The following is a 16171-nucleotide window of genomic DNA, read 5'->3' as shown; positions in this document are numbered from 1 at the left end:
GCTCCAAAGTCTATGCGTTAATACCTACACTACTCTGCATCTGCAGTCAACCTCACACTGGAGATCTTAGCTAGCTGAGTAAGACAAGAAAAATAAACATAAAGTATAAGGTTTGGAAAAAAAGAAGCAAAACTGTCATATGTGCAGATGATATGATTATTTACACAGAAAAATCCCAAAGCCCCTATGGATAATTTTTTAATTAATAAGTGAATTAAGTAATGTTGTTGTCCATAAAATCAACACACAGAAGTACCCCAACAAACAAAATGTAATCTTAAAAAGATATTATTTATAATAGTACAAAGAGAAAGTACTCAGGAATAAAGTTAATAAAAGATATATAAGACCCTTATGAATAAAAATATAAAACTTTAAACTTTTCTAAAATTTAATTTTATTAATGGATAAAAGTATTCAATATTATGAAGGTGTTAATTCTCTCCAAATTGTCCTATAGGTTTATTGAAATATTAGTAGAACCTCTCCTTCCCCCCTTGTATGTATTTGTGTGTGAAACTTGACAGGTTGGTTCTAAAATCTATGTGGAAGAACCAGGTGTTCCAAGAATAGCCAAGACACCACTGAAGAAGAACAAGACAGGGAAACTTATTCTACCAGGTATCAAGACCCATTACAAAAGTATAGTAATTAAAGCAGCAGGGCATGTATGAATAGACCAATGTAACTGAATAGAGAACTGATTCCAGCCCAAAAGGAAACATAAAATGGGAAAGAGCTAGCATTGAAGATTAGTGAGGAAATATGAAATATTCAGTAAATAATGTTGTGACAATTAGTTATTCATATGGGGAAAAAAATTGGATCCCTATCCCAATCCATACTCAAAAATTAACTCCTAGTGACTTAAAGAAGTAAATGTGAAAAGAGACATTATAACACTTTTAGAAGAAAATATAATATAATATCTTTATAACATTGGGGAGGAGAAGAATTTCTTAGGCAATATACGAAAAGTGCAAAACATAAATAAATAGACTAATACACTGGTAAAATTATAAATTTCTGTTCATTAAAAGAGACAACGAAGGAAATTCCCTGGTGGTCCAGTGGTTAGGACTCTGTGCTTCCATCGCAGGGGGCACGGGTTCGATCCCTGGTCAGGGAACTAAGATCCCACAAGCCACACAGTGTGGCCAAAAAAAAAAAGAGAGAGATAATGAATAAAAAATTGACAACACATATAATCAAAAAACATCCTAAATAAGAAACTAAAAATTCAATGGAAAACTGGGCAAAACACATGTATAGCCATTCTACACAAAAGGAAACTTAACTGGCCTATGTATTAGTTTGCTTTGACTGCCATAACAAAATTCCACAGACTAGGTCACTTAAATCAGTGGTCTCTAACATTTTTGGCATCAGGGACTGGTTTTGTGGAAGACAACTTTTCCACGGGGGTGGGAGGGGAGATGGTTCAGGTGGTAATGGGAGCGATGGGGAGCGGCAGATGAAGCTTTGCTCCTCAGTGCCCACCTCCTGCTGTGCAGCCGGGTTCCTAACAAGCTGTGGACCGGTACCACTCCACGGACCAGGGGTTGCAGACCCCTAGCTTAAACAACAGAAATTTATTTCTCACAGTTCTGGAGACTGGAAAATCCAAGATCAAGTTGCCAGCCAGGTAGGTTTCATTCTGCGGCTTCTCTCTCTCGACTTGGTGATAGGCAGCCATCATCTCCCTATGTGCTCTTATGACTGCTTCTTTATGCAAATGGGGGCTAGTTGGCCACCTTTTCACTAGACACTTACATGGCCTTCTATCATGCATGTGTGGGTGGAGTGAGGGAGAGCAAGCATGCTCTGGTGTCTCTTCTTATAAGGGCACTAATCCCATCATGAGGGCCCCATCCTCATGATCTCATCTAATCCTAATTAACTCCCTCAAGCCCCACCTCCAAATATCATCACATTGGGAATTAGGGCTTCAACATACAAGTTGTGGGGGGACAAAATTCAGTCCATAGCAGCTTATAAACATCTTTTTACTGCCTGATTTCATTAATAATCAGGGAATGTAAATTATAATAAAAATAAAATACCATTTTACACTCATCAGATTATACAATATCGAAACATCTGATGATACTAGGTGTTGGCAAGGATGTGAAGCCAGGCAACTCTCATTTGCTGCTGGTGGAAATGTAAACTGGAAAAATGAGTTTGGATAAGAAGTATTTTCTAATGAAATTGAAGATGCACATATCGAATGTTCCAGCAATTCTGCTCCTAGGTATATGCTCTAAGCACCAGTTTTCATATTGCTAGGTGCAATACAATAGTAAATTGTGAAATTAATTTTAGTGGTGCTGAGGTATAATTTTCTGAAAGGTAAACCGACGATTTTCATAGGAATATAAAATAAACACGTCAAAATGTTATTTATCTCGTTAATTAATGAGTGAGCCAGTAAAATATTACAGGAATGTTGTACGAATTTGCTAAGAAACAAGAATATTGAAATGAATTCACTAACAGAGGCAAAGTGGTTTAATACCCTATAGGTCAATAAAATGTAATGTTTGAAGGTATCTTTTCTCCGACGTGGACAAGAATTATTCTAAATATTACCAGTTTTCTTGTAAAAGATCTTAGTCAACAGAAAGACATCCCTATGCATTCAAATTCTTCCAGTGTCTGCTAGACAATGCCCAGGCTTACACTGAAAAGTAATTTCTTTTGCTCATTTCCAAGTCTTTGACAATTTTTCCTTACAACAGTTCCCTTTCAGCATTTTTTGGGTAATGAAATCAAAAAGAAGCAATAGAAATTTAGTGCATTGCTGGTAGTAAATATAAATAAGTGTTGGGGCCCAGGGTAGGTTGCCCCAAAATGTACCTCAATGGCATATTGATCTTTTTTTTAAATTTATTTTATTTATTTATTTTTGGCCACGTTGGGTCTTTGTTGCTGTAGGTGGGCTTTCTCTAGTTGAAGTGAGCTGGGGCTACTCTTTGCTGCAGTGCGTGGGCTTCTCATCGTGGTGGCTTCTCTTGCTGTGGAGCACCGGCTCTAGGTGCACAGGCTTCAGTAGTTTTGGCATGCAGGCTCAGTAGTTGTGGTGCATGGGCTTAGTTGCTCTGTGGCATGTGGGATCTTCCCAGACCAGGGCTCAAACCCATGTCCCCTGCATTGGCAGGCAGATTCTTAACCACTGCACCACCAGGGAAGTCCCAATTTTTTTGAATTAAAGTAACTTAAGAGATGGCCAACGCAAGAGAGACACTCTAACCCTCCTTTCTATCTCCCTGAAAGCAGGAAATAAATCTCTCAGGTGAAAGGTGCACTCCCTGCATTTGGAGGTAGAAGGATACTCTTATCTCCAGAGATAGGGAATTCAGGTCAACAAGCCTGTATAAACAAACCTTGTTACTTCCTCCCATTTACTACCCCAAGCCCAAACTGTTTAGATTCTTCGCTAATTGAACTCCCAAAACCTAGTTTCTTTGTCCTGTCAATTCTTCATAAATTGATTGTTTCTCTGTTTAAATATATAAAAGCTGTCTGCTTTGGCCACTTCTTAAGCCCCTTTCTATGAGTCCTCCCTGTGAACAACTAAATTTCTTTTTTTTCCTGTTAAACTGTCTTGTGTCAATTTTATTATTAGTCCAGACACAAGAAATCAAGATGAGTAGAGGGGGAAATTTCCCCCTCCCCAACAAGAGTTTTGTGAAATTTTTGTTTCAGATATGTATATCTATCTGTGTGGTAGGTATGTGGTATCCGGTTTGATGTAGAATGTTTTTGTTCACTGTGAGCTGGAGTCCGAAAGTTTGAAAGCCATTTTTAAATGTGCCATATTATGAGGTTCAACAGTTTAAATAACTGGACGTTTTGAGTTGTCCCTTCACTCAAAGTAGACATCCACTCATAGCGCGGGGCTCAGTCAGGCAGAGACTCAAAGTGATCTGAGTGAATGGTAAGGAACAGAGAAGCGCCCAGCCCTGCGTGAAGGGTGCGGTGATGTGGGGGTGTTTTTTTGTGTGTGTCTGTGTGTGCGCTACTCACCATCTTTACTGTTTTGAAAAAATCCCATAGTTCTCCTCCTCAGTGACCCACATGCAAATGAGAAGTATGCTGCTTTGTAAACCGACCTAGGAAAATGATTTGTTGTAAACTTAAATAACAGTGTTATAGAATTTGTAAGAAAGATTCTTACAAATTAATACACACAAAAAAGGAAAATATATTGTACCTAGCAGAAAAAGAAGTGACATATACACCTGCAATTCCTTTCACTGCAGAAATGACTTTGTCCAGATCTTGGGTGTGGGTAACATTGAATTCTACTGTGTGTTCCCTCCGTGGGGCAGTCAGGAGCTTTGGAAGGATGGATGGGCCTGGAGGTGCAAACTGCAAGCCGTTTAGCCAGCCAGTTGTTGACTTCCTGGGGAGCAGCGTCATAGGCTGCGTGAGGAGAGGAGATCCCGACTCTTTCATTAGCACTGAGGCTCGCTGGTTGCCTGAGACGCCACAAGAATCGAGAGAGGGTAGGCGGCGTGGAAACGGCAAGCCGGCCAGCCCCAGAAGGCGGGAGCTTAAGCTGGCCAAAGGCCATTGCCCTCCGGGAATCAAGCACGAGCCCAGCGGCGCAGCAGCCGGCACCGAGAGCCGCCGCTCTACGTGAACGAAAGAGCAGAGCGCACGCGCAAACCCGCCCTGCCATCGGAGCGGAGAGGCCCCCCTCAGCCGGCCGGACCTCGCCTCAAGCCCTCAACGATTTGCACTGCCCATTCACCCGCGCCTTGTCACCCCGCCGGGCTTTCCCCGCCCCGTCTGTGCGCTAGCTTATCGCGGCTGCGCACGCAGAGCCTGAGCGGGCGCCAGCGGGAAGGGGAAGCGGCGGGTAAGAAGGGCCTGTGTCCCGGGGGCGCCTTTGACGGGATTGGGAATTTTCTCCTCGGCTGTCTCCGGCTCTCGGGATCCTTGAGGAGGAGAGTGCGAGGAGCCTCAGGAACCGGCTTCCTCCTGCCGTTCAGGCGTGCCTCTAATAATCGAAGTGTTTTCGCCCGGAACGTCGTCTAGTCCGGTCCCTTCCTGCCGCTCTTCTCCCCGCCCCCACTGGGGAATCCGAGGCCGAGTTCCGGCCCGTCTGTTGTCACCAGAAGTATTTGAGGTGTCTTCCCCGCCGTTTAGGTAGCACCGGAATGTTTATCTGCCATTAGTGTCGCAGCAGCTTGGGGGTAGCTCTCCAGGTCCAGCCCCCAAGTCAAGCACAAAGAGCCTCATTTTTTTTGACGCTTGCTAGTCCTGGGATTCTTTCTGACACGCTTTGCTGAATGAAGCAGCTTCCAGATCCTCGCAGCAGTGACTTCGAGGCCACTAAACATAGGTCCTCTTTACTTCCTCTGGGCGTCTCCACCGTTTCCTAAATAATCTGCCTTTCAAGTTTGTGTCTCTTGGGGCACGTCCCTTACATCCGTATGCGATGTCCCTGAATTATGCTCTTTCCTTTTGGAAGTAGGGTCATACCACGTACCGCCTTTTGGAATGAAGTACTCCAGTGGCAGTGGGATAGTATCAGCAGTTACTAAGAAGCGTAGTAGTAATAGAGTAGGATTTCTGCTGTCGGCTGCCAGAGTGGATGGATAATTCAGTAACTTTTTTGTAGCAGGAGGCAGCATTTTAGTTCAGTAGCTGTGCTTGATGCCCTGAAGTTGGGGGCAGAGGAGGTACCTTGTAATTAAACAAACCAGTTGGGTCCAAAATCTGCTGATAGGAAGAAATCTAAAACAGAAGAAAGCCTGACAGCCATGCCATGTTTAATAATATCTGCAGGTCAAATTTCTATGTAGAGACAAATACACTGTTTGCTTTTATATGCCAGTTAAGTGTAATATGTTGACATTTATGTTGATGCTGATGTGAAGTTTTAGCAGCTACCTCGGAACTTTTCAATAAAATTTCTCAATAAGTTAATTCCTAGATAATCGTGATAATCAGCTTAGTTATTTTTACTTTAATAAGTTTGACTGAATGCTATAAATTTAGCCCCCCCTTTTCTTTAACATCAGGTCACACCATTTCTGTCAGTCTTATTACTAATTTTCCTTGATGCCTAAATACCTTAGTCATCTTAGATTTCCCCTGTGCTTCATCTCCATATCTCTTATATTACTGGATCTCATGGTTTCTTTATTCAAAAAGTAACTTGGATTTATCCCTTTGATTCTCATTGTTAAAGCTGGAAGGCTGTTTTCTAAGACTTTGCTACCTCTTAGCTCATCCCCTGAAAGCTCAAATAACAGTTCTGAAACATGACTATTGTCATGTTTATTCTCCATAAACCTGTAAAGGTTCATGTTAAGTTGCTATGCTTGGGTTTCAAAGCTCCTTCTCTATATGCACATGATATGATGGGAAAAACCCAGGATTTAGGGTAAGAAGACCTGGGTTTAAATACCAGGACTGTCATTATACTAACTCTGTGACCTTGGGAAACTGAGCTTCAGTTTCCTTCTCTTATTTCAAATAACAATATCTTTTTCTTCCAGCCTCTTAATTATTGTGAGAATTACAATTGGCATAATGTGTGGAAAAGTTATCAGAATTAAACAAAAACAACCTAAGCTATTATTGTTATTTCTTTGTGCTCATTTATTTTACAGACATTTGAAAACAAGATATGTTAGATACTGGTGCTACAGCTATGAAAGATAGTCCCTAAGGAGTTGTCTTTCAGATAACTTTCAGAGTGTGTGTGTGTGTTTGTTGTGTCTGTGTGTCTGTGTAGGGAGTAGGGTGGTAAAATGTCTAACAAGGTAGAATGTGATAATATACTGTAAAATAGGTAAGGTTAGGGTGAGCACCAAACCCAGAGGAAAGAGGAACAGGGAAGATTTCCTGGAGGAAAGTAAGTTTGAATAGTCTTGATTTATAACAAAGATCCAGAAAGAAAAGGAGGGGGAAGGGTGCCATGAAAGAGATGTGTTTAGAGAACTGCAAATTGTTAGGTTTTGTTGGAGTATTAAGTTCAAAGGATTATAGGAGGTAGGACTGGATAGGTAGAGGTGAAATTTGAAGGGCTTTGTGTGCTAAGGGAAGTGTACAAATTGAAGGATCTTAAGCAGACAGTTGGCCTGATCACAATTGTTTTTTGAAAGTTCATTTTGGCTGCCGTGTATGCTTCCTTACGGCAGTGTACAAAAATATCTTTATATCTTTGTGCCTTTCCTCATTTTCTTTACTCCACCCAAAAGGGTTTATGCCCTCTCCTCATATCTTAATACACTGTCACTCAGTGTCCAGTTCAGGTTCCATTTCTGCTGTGAAGCGCCATCTAATTATTTTAGGCCCCATTATTTATTCCCTTCTTTGAAACCCTGTTAGAAATAGTACCACACAATTTAGCCCTTATTTGTTTCATATGTGTTTTTATGTCCCTAAATAGATTGTAAGCTCCTTGAGGATAGGGAATGTTTCATACATGTATGAATAGAAGACATGTTAAACACAAAAATAAATTGTTTGGTCTCTTTGGTTTTTTTTTTTTCAGGGACCAGATTATGGGCAACAGTCCTTTTAATTAATGTGTCATCATCATGGCTAATGAGGGCTGTGCCAAGGCTGGTGATAGTCCTTTTTCATCAGATAAACATGCTCAACTCATCTTGGCCCAGATCAATAAAATGAGAAATGGACAGCATTTCTGTGATGTGCAGCTGCAAGTTGGAAAGGAAACTTTCAAAGTTCATCGGCTGGTTTTGGCTGCCAGTAGTCCTTACTTTGCAGCTTTGTTCGCTGGAGGAATGAAAGAGTCCTCAAAAGATGTTGTACAGATTCTAGGAATTGAAGCTGGAATCTTTCAAATACTTCTAGATTTCATTTACACAGGTATGTTAAGTGAACTTGTAGCTTTGAGTGAAGAATGATGCAATCACTCACGTTCTGCTATGGGAATATAACTTGATCTAACATATAGAAAGTGATTTAACAATATGTTATTATGAGCCTTCAAAAAGTTCATATCGGGACTTGCCTGGTGGTCCAGTTGTTGTTAAGACTTCACCTTCCACTGCAGGGGGCTCGGGTTCAGTCCCTGGTCGGGGAACTAAGATCCCTGAATGCTGCATGGCATGGCCAAAAAAATCAAAACAAAACGAAAAGTTCATATCTTTTGACCCAGTATTCCTTTTCTGGGAATCCTAAGGAATTAATTAGTGATACAGGCAAATATTTACATTTATTGTAACATTATTTATAATAGTATATAATGGAATACAGTTTGATTGTCCCTCAGTAGGTTATATGGTTAAATAAATTATGGTACATGTATATATAATGGAATAATTTTTAGTTCTTACAAATTATATTTGTATATATGTACACACACACATATACATTCTCATGGAAGAATGTTTGCAATATATTAAGTGAAAAAAAATCTGGATATAAGATTCACCACAATTTTGTAAAAAGAAAAATTCATTTGTGTATTTGTGCACAGGAAGAGACTAGAATATTTATAAGTGTTTATCTCTAAATGATGGAATATGGAAGATTCTTATTTTTCCATTTTTTGTTTTTTCCTCAATATGTCTATAATCAGCATGTATTAATTTAAACAAACTTTTATTTTTTAAATGTTTTTGAAGAGTTTTAATGACATTATAAAATGTACACAAAAACCATAGTGTAAAATATGTCTTATATGTAATATAAATATACATGGAAAAAAGATTTGAAAGAGATACACTAAAGTATTAATGTTAATATAGGGATTTCCTGGTGGTCCTGTCTTTAGGACTCCACACTTCCTGCAAGTCGTGCAGTGCGGCCAAAAAAAAAAAGTGTATGTGTATGGGAAAATGTGATTTTCATTTTTGTGCTTTTCTGCCTTAAAGTTATTTTGTTTTAGTTTTTTTTAAAGATTTAATTTTTTATTTTTAGCTGCATTCGGTCTTCGTTGCTGTGCACGGGCTTTCTCTAGTTGTGGGGAGCAGGAGCTACTCTTCGTTGTGGTGCGCGGGCTTCTCATTGTGGTGGCTTCTCTTGTTGCGGAGCACGGGCTCTAGGCACGTGGGCTTCAGTAGTCGTGGCTCACGGGCTCTAGAGAGCAGGCTCAGTAGCTGTGGCACACAGGCTTAGTTGCTCCGCGTCATGTGGGATCTTCCCGGACCAGGGATCGAACCCATGTCCCCTGCATTGTTGACAGGCGGATTCTTAATCACTGCGCCACCAGGGAAGTTCCTAAAGTTTTTTTCTGTAGTGAATATATATTACTCTTACAATCAGGAAAAAATGTTTGAAAACAAAGACTGTGTTTGTTTACACTCTAGTTTTGAGAATATACCTTGCTCTCCTTAAAGGACTACTTGGTGGGATATGGCCTGATAAAGTATTGTTTACTTAAAGCACGTTATTTAAACCTGGAAAATGAGAAACCAGGGCTCTAACCCGTGTCCCCTGTATTGGCAAGTGGATTCTCAACCACTGCACCACCACTGAAGTCCCAAGGTGATTTCTTTTCTTTGTGTAGTTTCATATTCCTTTTTGGAAATTTTCAGAAAACAGCTTTTAATTTGCGATTGTAAAAATTATTATCATGTTAAAAAAATAAATTAAAAAAATAAAAATGATTATCTTTTATCTGCTGAAAGCAGTGCAGCTCTGCCTATTGACTAGTGTACAGATTAACATTGAGGGGTTCTTGACCTCATTTTTCTAAGTGACTTATGTGAGCTGATTAAACTATTTCATAAATGCCCCTGCTTCTCTTATTTGCAAAGTATAAATTAATACAGATTAATCCAATGCAATTAGTGTCAAACAACATAAAAACAGAAGAAGTTCCACAAGTTGCTTATTCTGCCTCTGCTGTCTGATGGTAGCAACAAGAGATATCTAGTGAAAGAGAATGTTCATGGCATCATCTCCATATTGCTGATGATTAGCACTTCCATCAAAGGAATAAAAAGTAGTAAAACCTAGAGAAATAAAAGCTACTGAGCATATCTGGGGGGTAATAATGTTGTAGAATATTGACATTTAAGGTAAAATTGGTTAACAGTAAAGAACAGCATTTGGCTGCTAGTAAAAGATATAAAATAACAAGACAGGAGTTAATTTTTCCAACAAAAATGAATCCATAGAAGCCATCCCAAGGCTGGTATGGTGGCTTCTTGATGTCATTACTAGCCCGTTATTCTTCCAACATTTTGCTCCACCATCTATAGCTTGTAGCTTCTAATCTCATGATCCGTGAACTTTAGCCAGTGGAAGGCAGAAGAGGAAAAGGTAAAAGGACCTGCCGGCTGAGTCTAACCCTTTTTAAGCTTTTCTGGTAGCCCTCCCCAATAACTGCTACCTGTATCAAGTTGGCCAAACTCAGTCAAAACTTCACCCCCAGGGCTTCCCTGGTGGCGCAGTGGTTGAGAGTCTGCCTGCTGATGCAGGGGACACAGGTTCGTGCCCCGGTCCGGGAAGATCCCACATGCCGCAGAGCGGCTGGGCCCGTGAGCCATGGCCGCTGAGCCTGCGCGTCCGGAGCCTATTGGGAGAGGCCACAACAGCGAGAGGCCCGCATACCGCAAAAAAAAAAAAATTCAACCCCATCTGCAAGGGAGGATGAGAAATTTAATTTTCAGCAGGACACAGTTGCCACTCACAACAAAATCAAGGGTTCTGTTAGTACGGATTAAATGAAAATGAATATTGGGTATTTATTGGACAGGGAACTTTGTAATCTTTGATACAATTAGTTCTTTAAAAATATGATCTTTGATTTTCATTGTAATAGCATTTCCTTTTTTGGGATGGGGCAGCAAAACCTGTTATTCTATTAATCTCTCCTCTGGACATTTTTTTTAAATTAATTAATTAATTATGGCTATGTTGGGTCTTCTTTGCTGGCACAGGCTGTTCTCTAGTTGCGGTGAGCGGGGGCCACTCTTCACCACGGTACACAGGCGTCTCACTGCGGTGGCTTCTCTTGTTGTGGAGCACGGGCTCTAGGCGTGCGGGCTTCAGTAGCTGTGGCACGTGGGCTCAGTAGTTGTGGCTTGTGGGCTCTAGAGCACAGGCTCAGTAGTTGTGGCGCATGGGTTTAGTTGCTCCGTGGCATGTGGGATCTTCCCGGACCAGGGCTCGAGCCTGTGTCCCCTGCATTGGCAGCAGATTCCCAACCACTGCGCCACCAGGGAAGTCCTCCTCTGGACATTACTAACCGATCACAATTCTAATAGGTCTTAACAGATTCTTCTCACCATAGATTTTTACGCACTTCACTTAAAATCAAATGACCTGGGTTTGTGATCTAGCTCTGCCACTAACTAGCTGTGTGATACAAAGCATTTCATTTAACTTTAGTCAATTATTCATTCATTCTTTCAATATATATGTGAATATATTTTTTAAGCTAGGCACTGGGGATATGATAGTAAACAAGACAGGTGTGGCCTGTGCCTTTACAGAGTTTTATAAGTAATGTAAAGTAGGTACTTAAAAAATAGAAATGAGCTTGTGAGAGCCTCATTCTCCTTATTCACAAACTGGGGATAGTAGCACTTTTTAATTCATGTGAAGGTTGGATGAGATAAATTTTAATAAATGTAAAAATACTTTTGTTTTTAAACCCTCAGAAAGTATATTTAGATTTCATAAGGTGAAGGTCATACTGCTGGGGTAGAACTAGAATTTTATTTTATTTATTTATTTTTAACATCTTTTTTGGAGTATAATTGCTTTACAGTGTTGTGTTAGTTTCTGCTGTATAACAAGTGAATCAGCTATATGTATACATATATCCCCATATCCCCTCCGTCTTGCGTCTCCCTCCCACCCTCCCTATCCCACCCCTCTAGGTGGTCACAAAGCCCTGAGCTTATCTCCCCGTGAGATGCAGTTGCTTCCCACCAGCTATCTATTTTACATTTGGTAGTGTATATATGTCAATGCTACTCTCTCACTTTGTCCCAGTTTACCCTTCCCCCTCCCCGTGTCCTCAAGAGTCCATTCTCTACATCTGCATCTTTATTCCTGTCCTGCCCCTAGGTTCATCAGAACCTTTTTTTTAGATTCCATATATATGTATTAGCATATGGTATTTGTTTTTCTCTTTCTGACTTACTTCACTCTGTATGACAGACTCTAGGTCCATCCACCTCACTACAAATAACTCAATTTCGTTTCTTTTTATGGCTGAGTAATATTCAATTGTATGTATGTGCCACATCTTCTTTATCCATTCATCTGTCAATGGACACTTAGGTTGCTTCCATGTCCTGGCTATTGTAACTAGTGCTGCAATGAACATTGTGATACATATCTCTTTTTGAATTATGGTTTTCTCAGGGTATATGCCCAGTAGTGGGATTGCTGGGTCATATGGTAGTTCTGTTTTTAGTTTTATAAGGAACCTCCATACTGTTCTCCTTAGTGGCTGTATCAATTTATATTCCCACCAACAGTGCAAGAGGGTCCCCTTTTCTCCACACCCTCTCCAGCATTTATTGTTTGTAGATTTTTGATGATGGCCATTCTGACCAGTGTGAGGTGATACCTCACTGTGGTTTTGATTTGCATTTCTCTAATGATTAGTGATGTTGAGCATCCTTTCATGTGTTTGTTGGCAATCTGTATAACTTCTCTGGAGAAATGTCTGTTTAGGTCTTCCGCCCATTTTTGGATTGGGTTGTTTTTTTTTTGATATTGAGCTCCATGAGCTGCTTGTATATTTTGGAGATTAATCCTTTGTCAATTGCTTCGCTTGCAAATATTTTCTCCCATTCTGAGGGTTGCCTTTTTGTCTTGTCAGGTTTCCTTTGCTGTGCGAAAGCTTTTAAGATTCATTAGGTCCCATTTGTTTATTTTTGTTTTTATTTCCATTTCTCTAGAAGGTGGATCAAAAAGGATCTTGCTGTGATTTATGTCATAGAGTGTTCTGCCTATGTTTTCCTCTAAGAGTTATATAGTGTCTGGCCTTATATTTAAGTCTTTAATCCATTTTGAGTTTATTTTTGTGTATGGTGTTAGGAAATGTTCTAATTTCATTCTTTTACATGTAGCTTACTGTTTTATTTTTATTTTTTAATTTTATTGAAGTATAGTTGATTTACAATGTTGTATTAATTTCTGCCATACAGCAGATATTGATAGTTCCCTGTGCTATACAGTAGGACCTTGTTTTTCCATTCTGTATATAATAGTTTGCATCTGCTAATCCCGAACTCCCAACCCATCCCTCCCCCACCCCCCACCCCCTTGGCAACCACAAATCTGTTCTCTATGTCTGTGAGTCTGTTTCTGTTTTGTAGGTAAGTTCATTTGTGTCATATTTTAGATTTCACACATAAGTGATATCATATGGTATGTCTTTCTCTTTCTGACTGAGTATGATAATCTATAGGTCCATCCATGTTGCTGCAAATGAAATTTTTAAATTCTTTTTTATTTTTATTTATTTATCTATTTATTTTTGGCCTCGAGGCATGAGGGATATTAGTTCCACGACCAGGGATCGAACCCGTGCTCCTTGCAGTGGAAGCACAGAGTCTTAACCACTGGACTGCCAGGGAAGTCCCTGTTTCTTTTTTTTTTTTTTATGATGAGTAGTATTCCATTGTATATATATCCATTCATCTGTCAGTGGACATTTAGGTTGTTTTCAGGTCTTGGCTATTGTGAATAGTGCTGCCATGAACAAAGGGGTACTTGTATCTTTTTGAATTATAGGTTTGTCCCAATATATGCCCAGGAGTGGAATTGCTGGATCATATGGCAACTCTATTTTTAGTTTTTTGAGGAACCTGCATACTGTTTTCCATAGTGGCTGCACCAACTTATATTCCCATCAACAGCGTAGGAAGGTTCCTTTTCCTCCACACTCTCTCCAACCTTTGTTATTTGTAGAATTGTTTATGATGGCCATTCAGACTGGTATGAGGTGGTACCTCATTGTAGTTTTGATTTGCATTTCTCTAATAATTAGCAATGTTGAGCATCTTTTCATGTGCCTGATGGCTATCTGTATGTCTTCTTTGGAGAAATGTCTATTTAGGTCTTCTGCCAATTTTTCAATTGGGTTGTTAGTTTTTTTGTTGCTGTAAAAGTGCTTTTAATAATCTGTAAAGCCTTATTAAGCTGTAGGGCATTCTTTTTAGTACTTTCAAGTAACTCTTGGTTTCATCCAGTAGCAGTCATTCAGTTACCTTCCATCACAACCCATGATCTTATCTTCTCCAAATTTGTAATGAATTCTCATTTCATTCAATTAAGTCTTATCGCAGTTTTCTCTGCAGCCACTACCATTTATTCCCATGGTAGATTCCATTTCCTATACTTTTCAAAAAACCCCTGTTTGCATTCATCAAGCCATAGTCTTCCTCTCACCATAATGTCTTTGGCCATTCATTCATATATAATAATTTTTTTGAGCACCTAGTGTGTGCTAGGCATTGGGAATACAGAAAGAACAAGCCTTGCCCCAACAGAGTTTATAAATCTATTTGGGAATACAAACTTTAGACACATAGTTTAGTTGAATGTTTTAAAGGGATAAAGGGAAAGTTTAAGATTGAATGGAGAGTTTATCCTTATTAGGTAGAATTACAGTGGTTTTTTTCCCTTCTAAATATAATTGAGTATTTGATGTCTTCCCAAAGTCATTATAAACATATATGGAAGTGGGGACTTCCCTGGTGGCATAGTGGTTAAGAATCCACCTGCCAATGCAGGGGACACAGGTTCGAGCCCTGGTCCGGGAAGATTCCACATGCCGCAGAGCAACTAAGCCAGTGCACCACAACTACTGAGCCTGTGCTCTAGAGCCGGCGAGCCACAACTACTGAGCCCGCGTGCTGCAACTACTAAAGCTTGCGCGCCTAGATCCCATGCTCCACAGCAAGAGAAGCCACCACAATGAGAAGCCTGCGCACTGCAACAGAGAGTAGCCCCTGCTCAGTACAACTAGAAACCCCGCACACAGCATCGAAGACCCAGTGCAGCCAAAAATAAATAATTAATTTAAAAAAATAATAATAAGGGGAAAAAACCCTATTATATGGGGTTGTAGTGAGGGTTAAGTGAATGTATAAAGCAATTAATGCTGTGCCTGGTTCATTGTTAAGTGTTACATGAATGTGGGGTACCATTATCATTTAAGTTCTGCACCTTTCTACAAGTTCTTTGTTGCCTTTATACTTAGTATCTACCCGGCAAAGCCTAAGCTATCAGTGGAATCAAGTATTGAATATAATGGTCTTTGAATATAAGTCAAATGTTTATTTTATTTTATTGGTTATTTTGTCTCCTTACTTCCCTAGGTATAGTGAACATAGGAGTGAATAATGTCCAAGAGCTGATTGTTGCAGCAGACATGCTACAGTTGACTGAAGTTGTTAATCTTTGCTGTGAATTTCTGAAAGGACAAATTGATCCACTGAACTGCATTGGGATCTTTCAGTTCTCTGAGCAGATTGCCTGCCATGATCTTTTGGAATTTACAGAAAACTACATTCATGTCCATTTCTTGGAGGTTCATAGTGGGGAAGAGTTCCTGGCACTTACAAAAGATCAGTTGATCAAAATTTTGCGAAGTGAAGAGCTTAGCATCGAGGATGAATACCAGGTCTTCTTAGCTGCAATGCAGTGGATTCTGAAAGATCTCGGAAAGAGAAGAAAACATGTGGTGGAAGTGCTAGACCCAATTCGATTCCCTTTATTACCTCCTCAGAGGCTTTTAAAGTATATAGAAGGTAATTTTTTTGTTTCATGTTAAGTTAGTCAGCTAATTATCCAGTGACCTTTCCTCTGTTTGAAACGTGATAGTGTTTTAATTTTTCAGTTCAATAAGCAGACATTTATTGAATGATTATTATATGCAAGATACAACTTCTGTGTTTTGTGGGTAGATAGTAGTATTTCGGTATTTCTTTTTTTCTTTTTTTTTTAAAGTTTTTGGCCACGCCACGCATCATGTGGGATCTTAGTTCCCCAACCAGGGATCGAACCTGCGCTCCCTGCATTGAGCGTGGACTCTTAACCACTGCACCTTCAGGGAAGTCCCAGTACTTCAGTATTTCTACCCATTATTTTAATCAAATCTTTAAATACTTTCTTGAGATTAAGTACCAAGGGAGATAAAATTACTGACAGAGTTAAAATACTAGTGCTAGTTTTGGCAGTACTAATTATTTTAGTGTAAGATTTCTTC

At 39.8% G+C, this 16171-nt stretch overlaps 1 protein-coding gene and 1 non-coding gene across 2 annotated transcripts in view; both read left to right on the top strand.

Annotated features, from left to right (window-relative positions):
* Positions 1–1056: 1056 nt before the first annotated feature.
* Positions 1057–1129, top strand: TRNAG-UCC (transfer RNA glycine (anticodon UCC)). The gene has a single exon. It is a non-coding gene; the product is annotated as a tRNA-Gly (tRNA).
* Positions 1130–4847: 3718 nt separating this feature from the next.
* The window catches only part of IPP (intracisternal A particle-promoted polypeptide), a 39986-nt gene continuing 28662 nt past the window's right edge, over positions 4848–16171 (top strand). Inside the window, exons 1-4 of the mRNA XM_065890382.1 lie at positions 4848–4867; positions 5560–5563; positions 7517–7854; positions 15282–15713. Coding sequence (XP_065746454.1) covers positions 7563–7854; positions 15282–15713 — 724 coding nt within the window. The 5' untranslated portion in view covers positions 4848–4867; positions 5560–5563; positions 7517–7562. The remainder of the gene's footprint in view (positions 4868–5559; positions 5564–7516; positions 7855–15281; positions 15714–16171) is intronic.

The sequence above is a fragment of the Phocoena phocoena genome, chromosome 1 (assembly GCF_963924675.1).
Source record: "Phocoena phocoena chromosome 1, mPhoPho1.1, whole genome shotgun sequence".
Classification (NCBI taxonomy): Eukaryota; Metazoa; Chordata; class Mammalia; order Artiodactyla; family Phocoenidae; genus Phocoena; species Phocoena phocoena.
The sequence above is the reverse complement of the archived record's forward strand: the minus strand, read 5'-3'. Positions and strand labels throughout refer to the sequence as shown.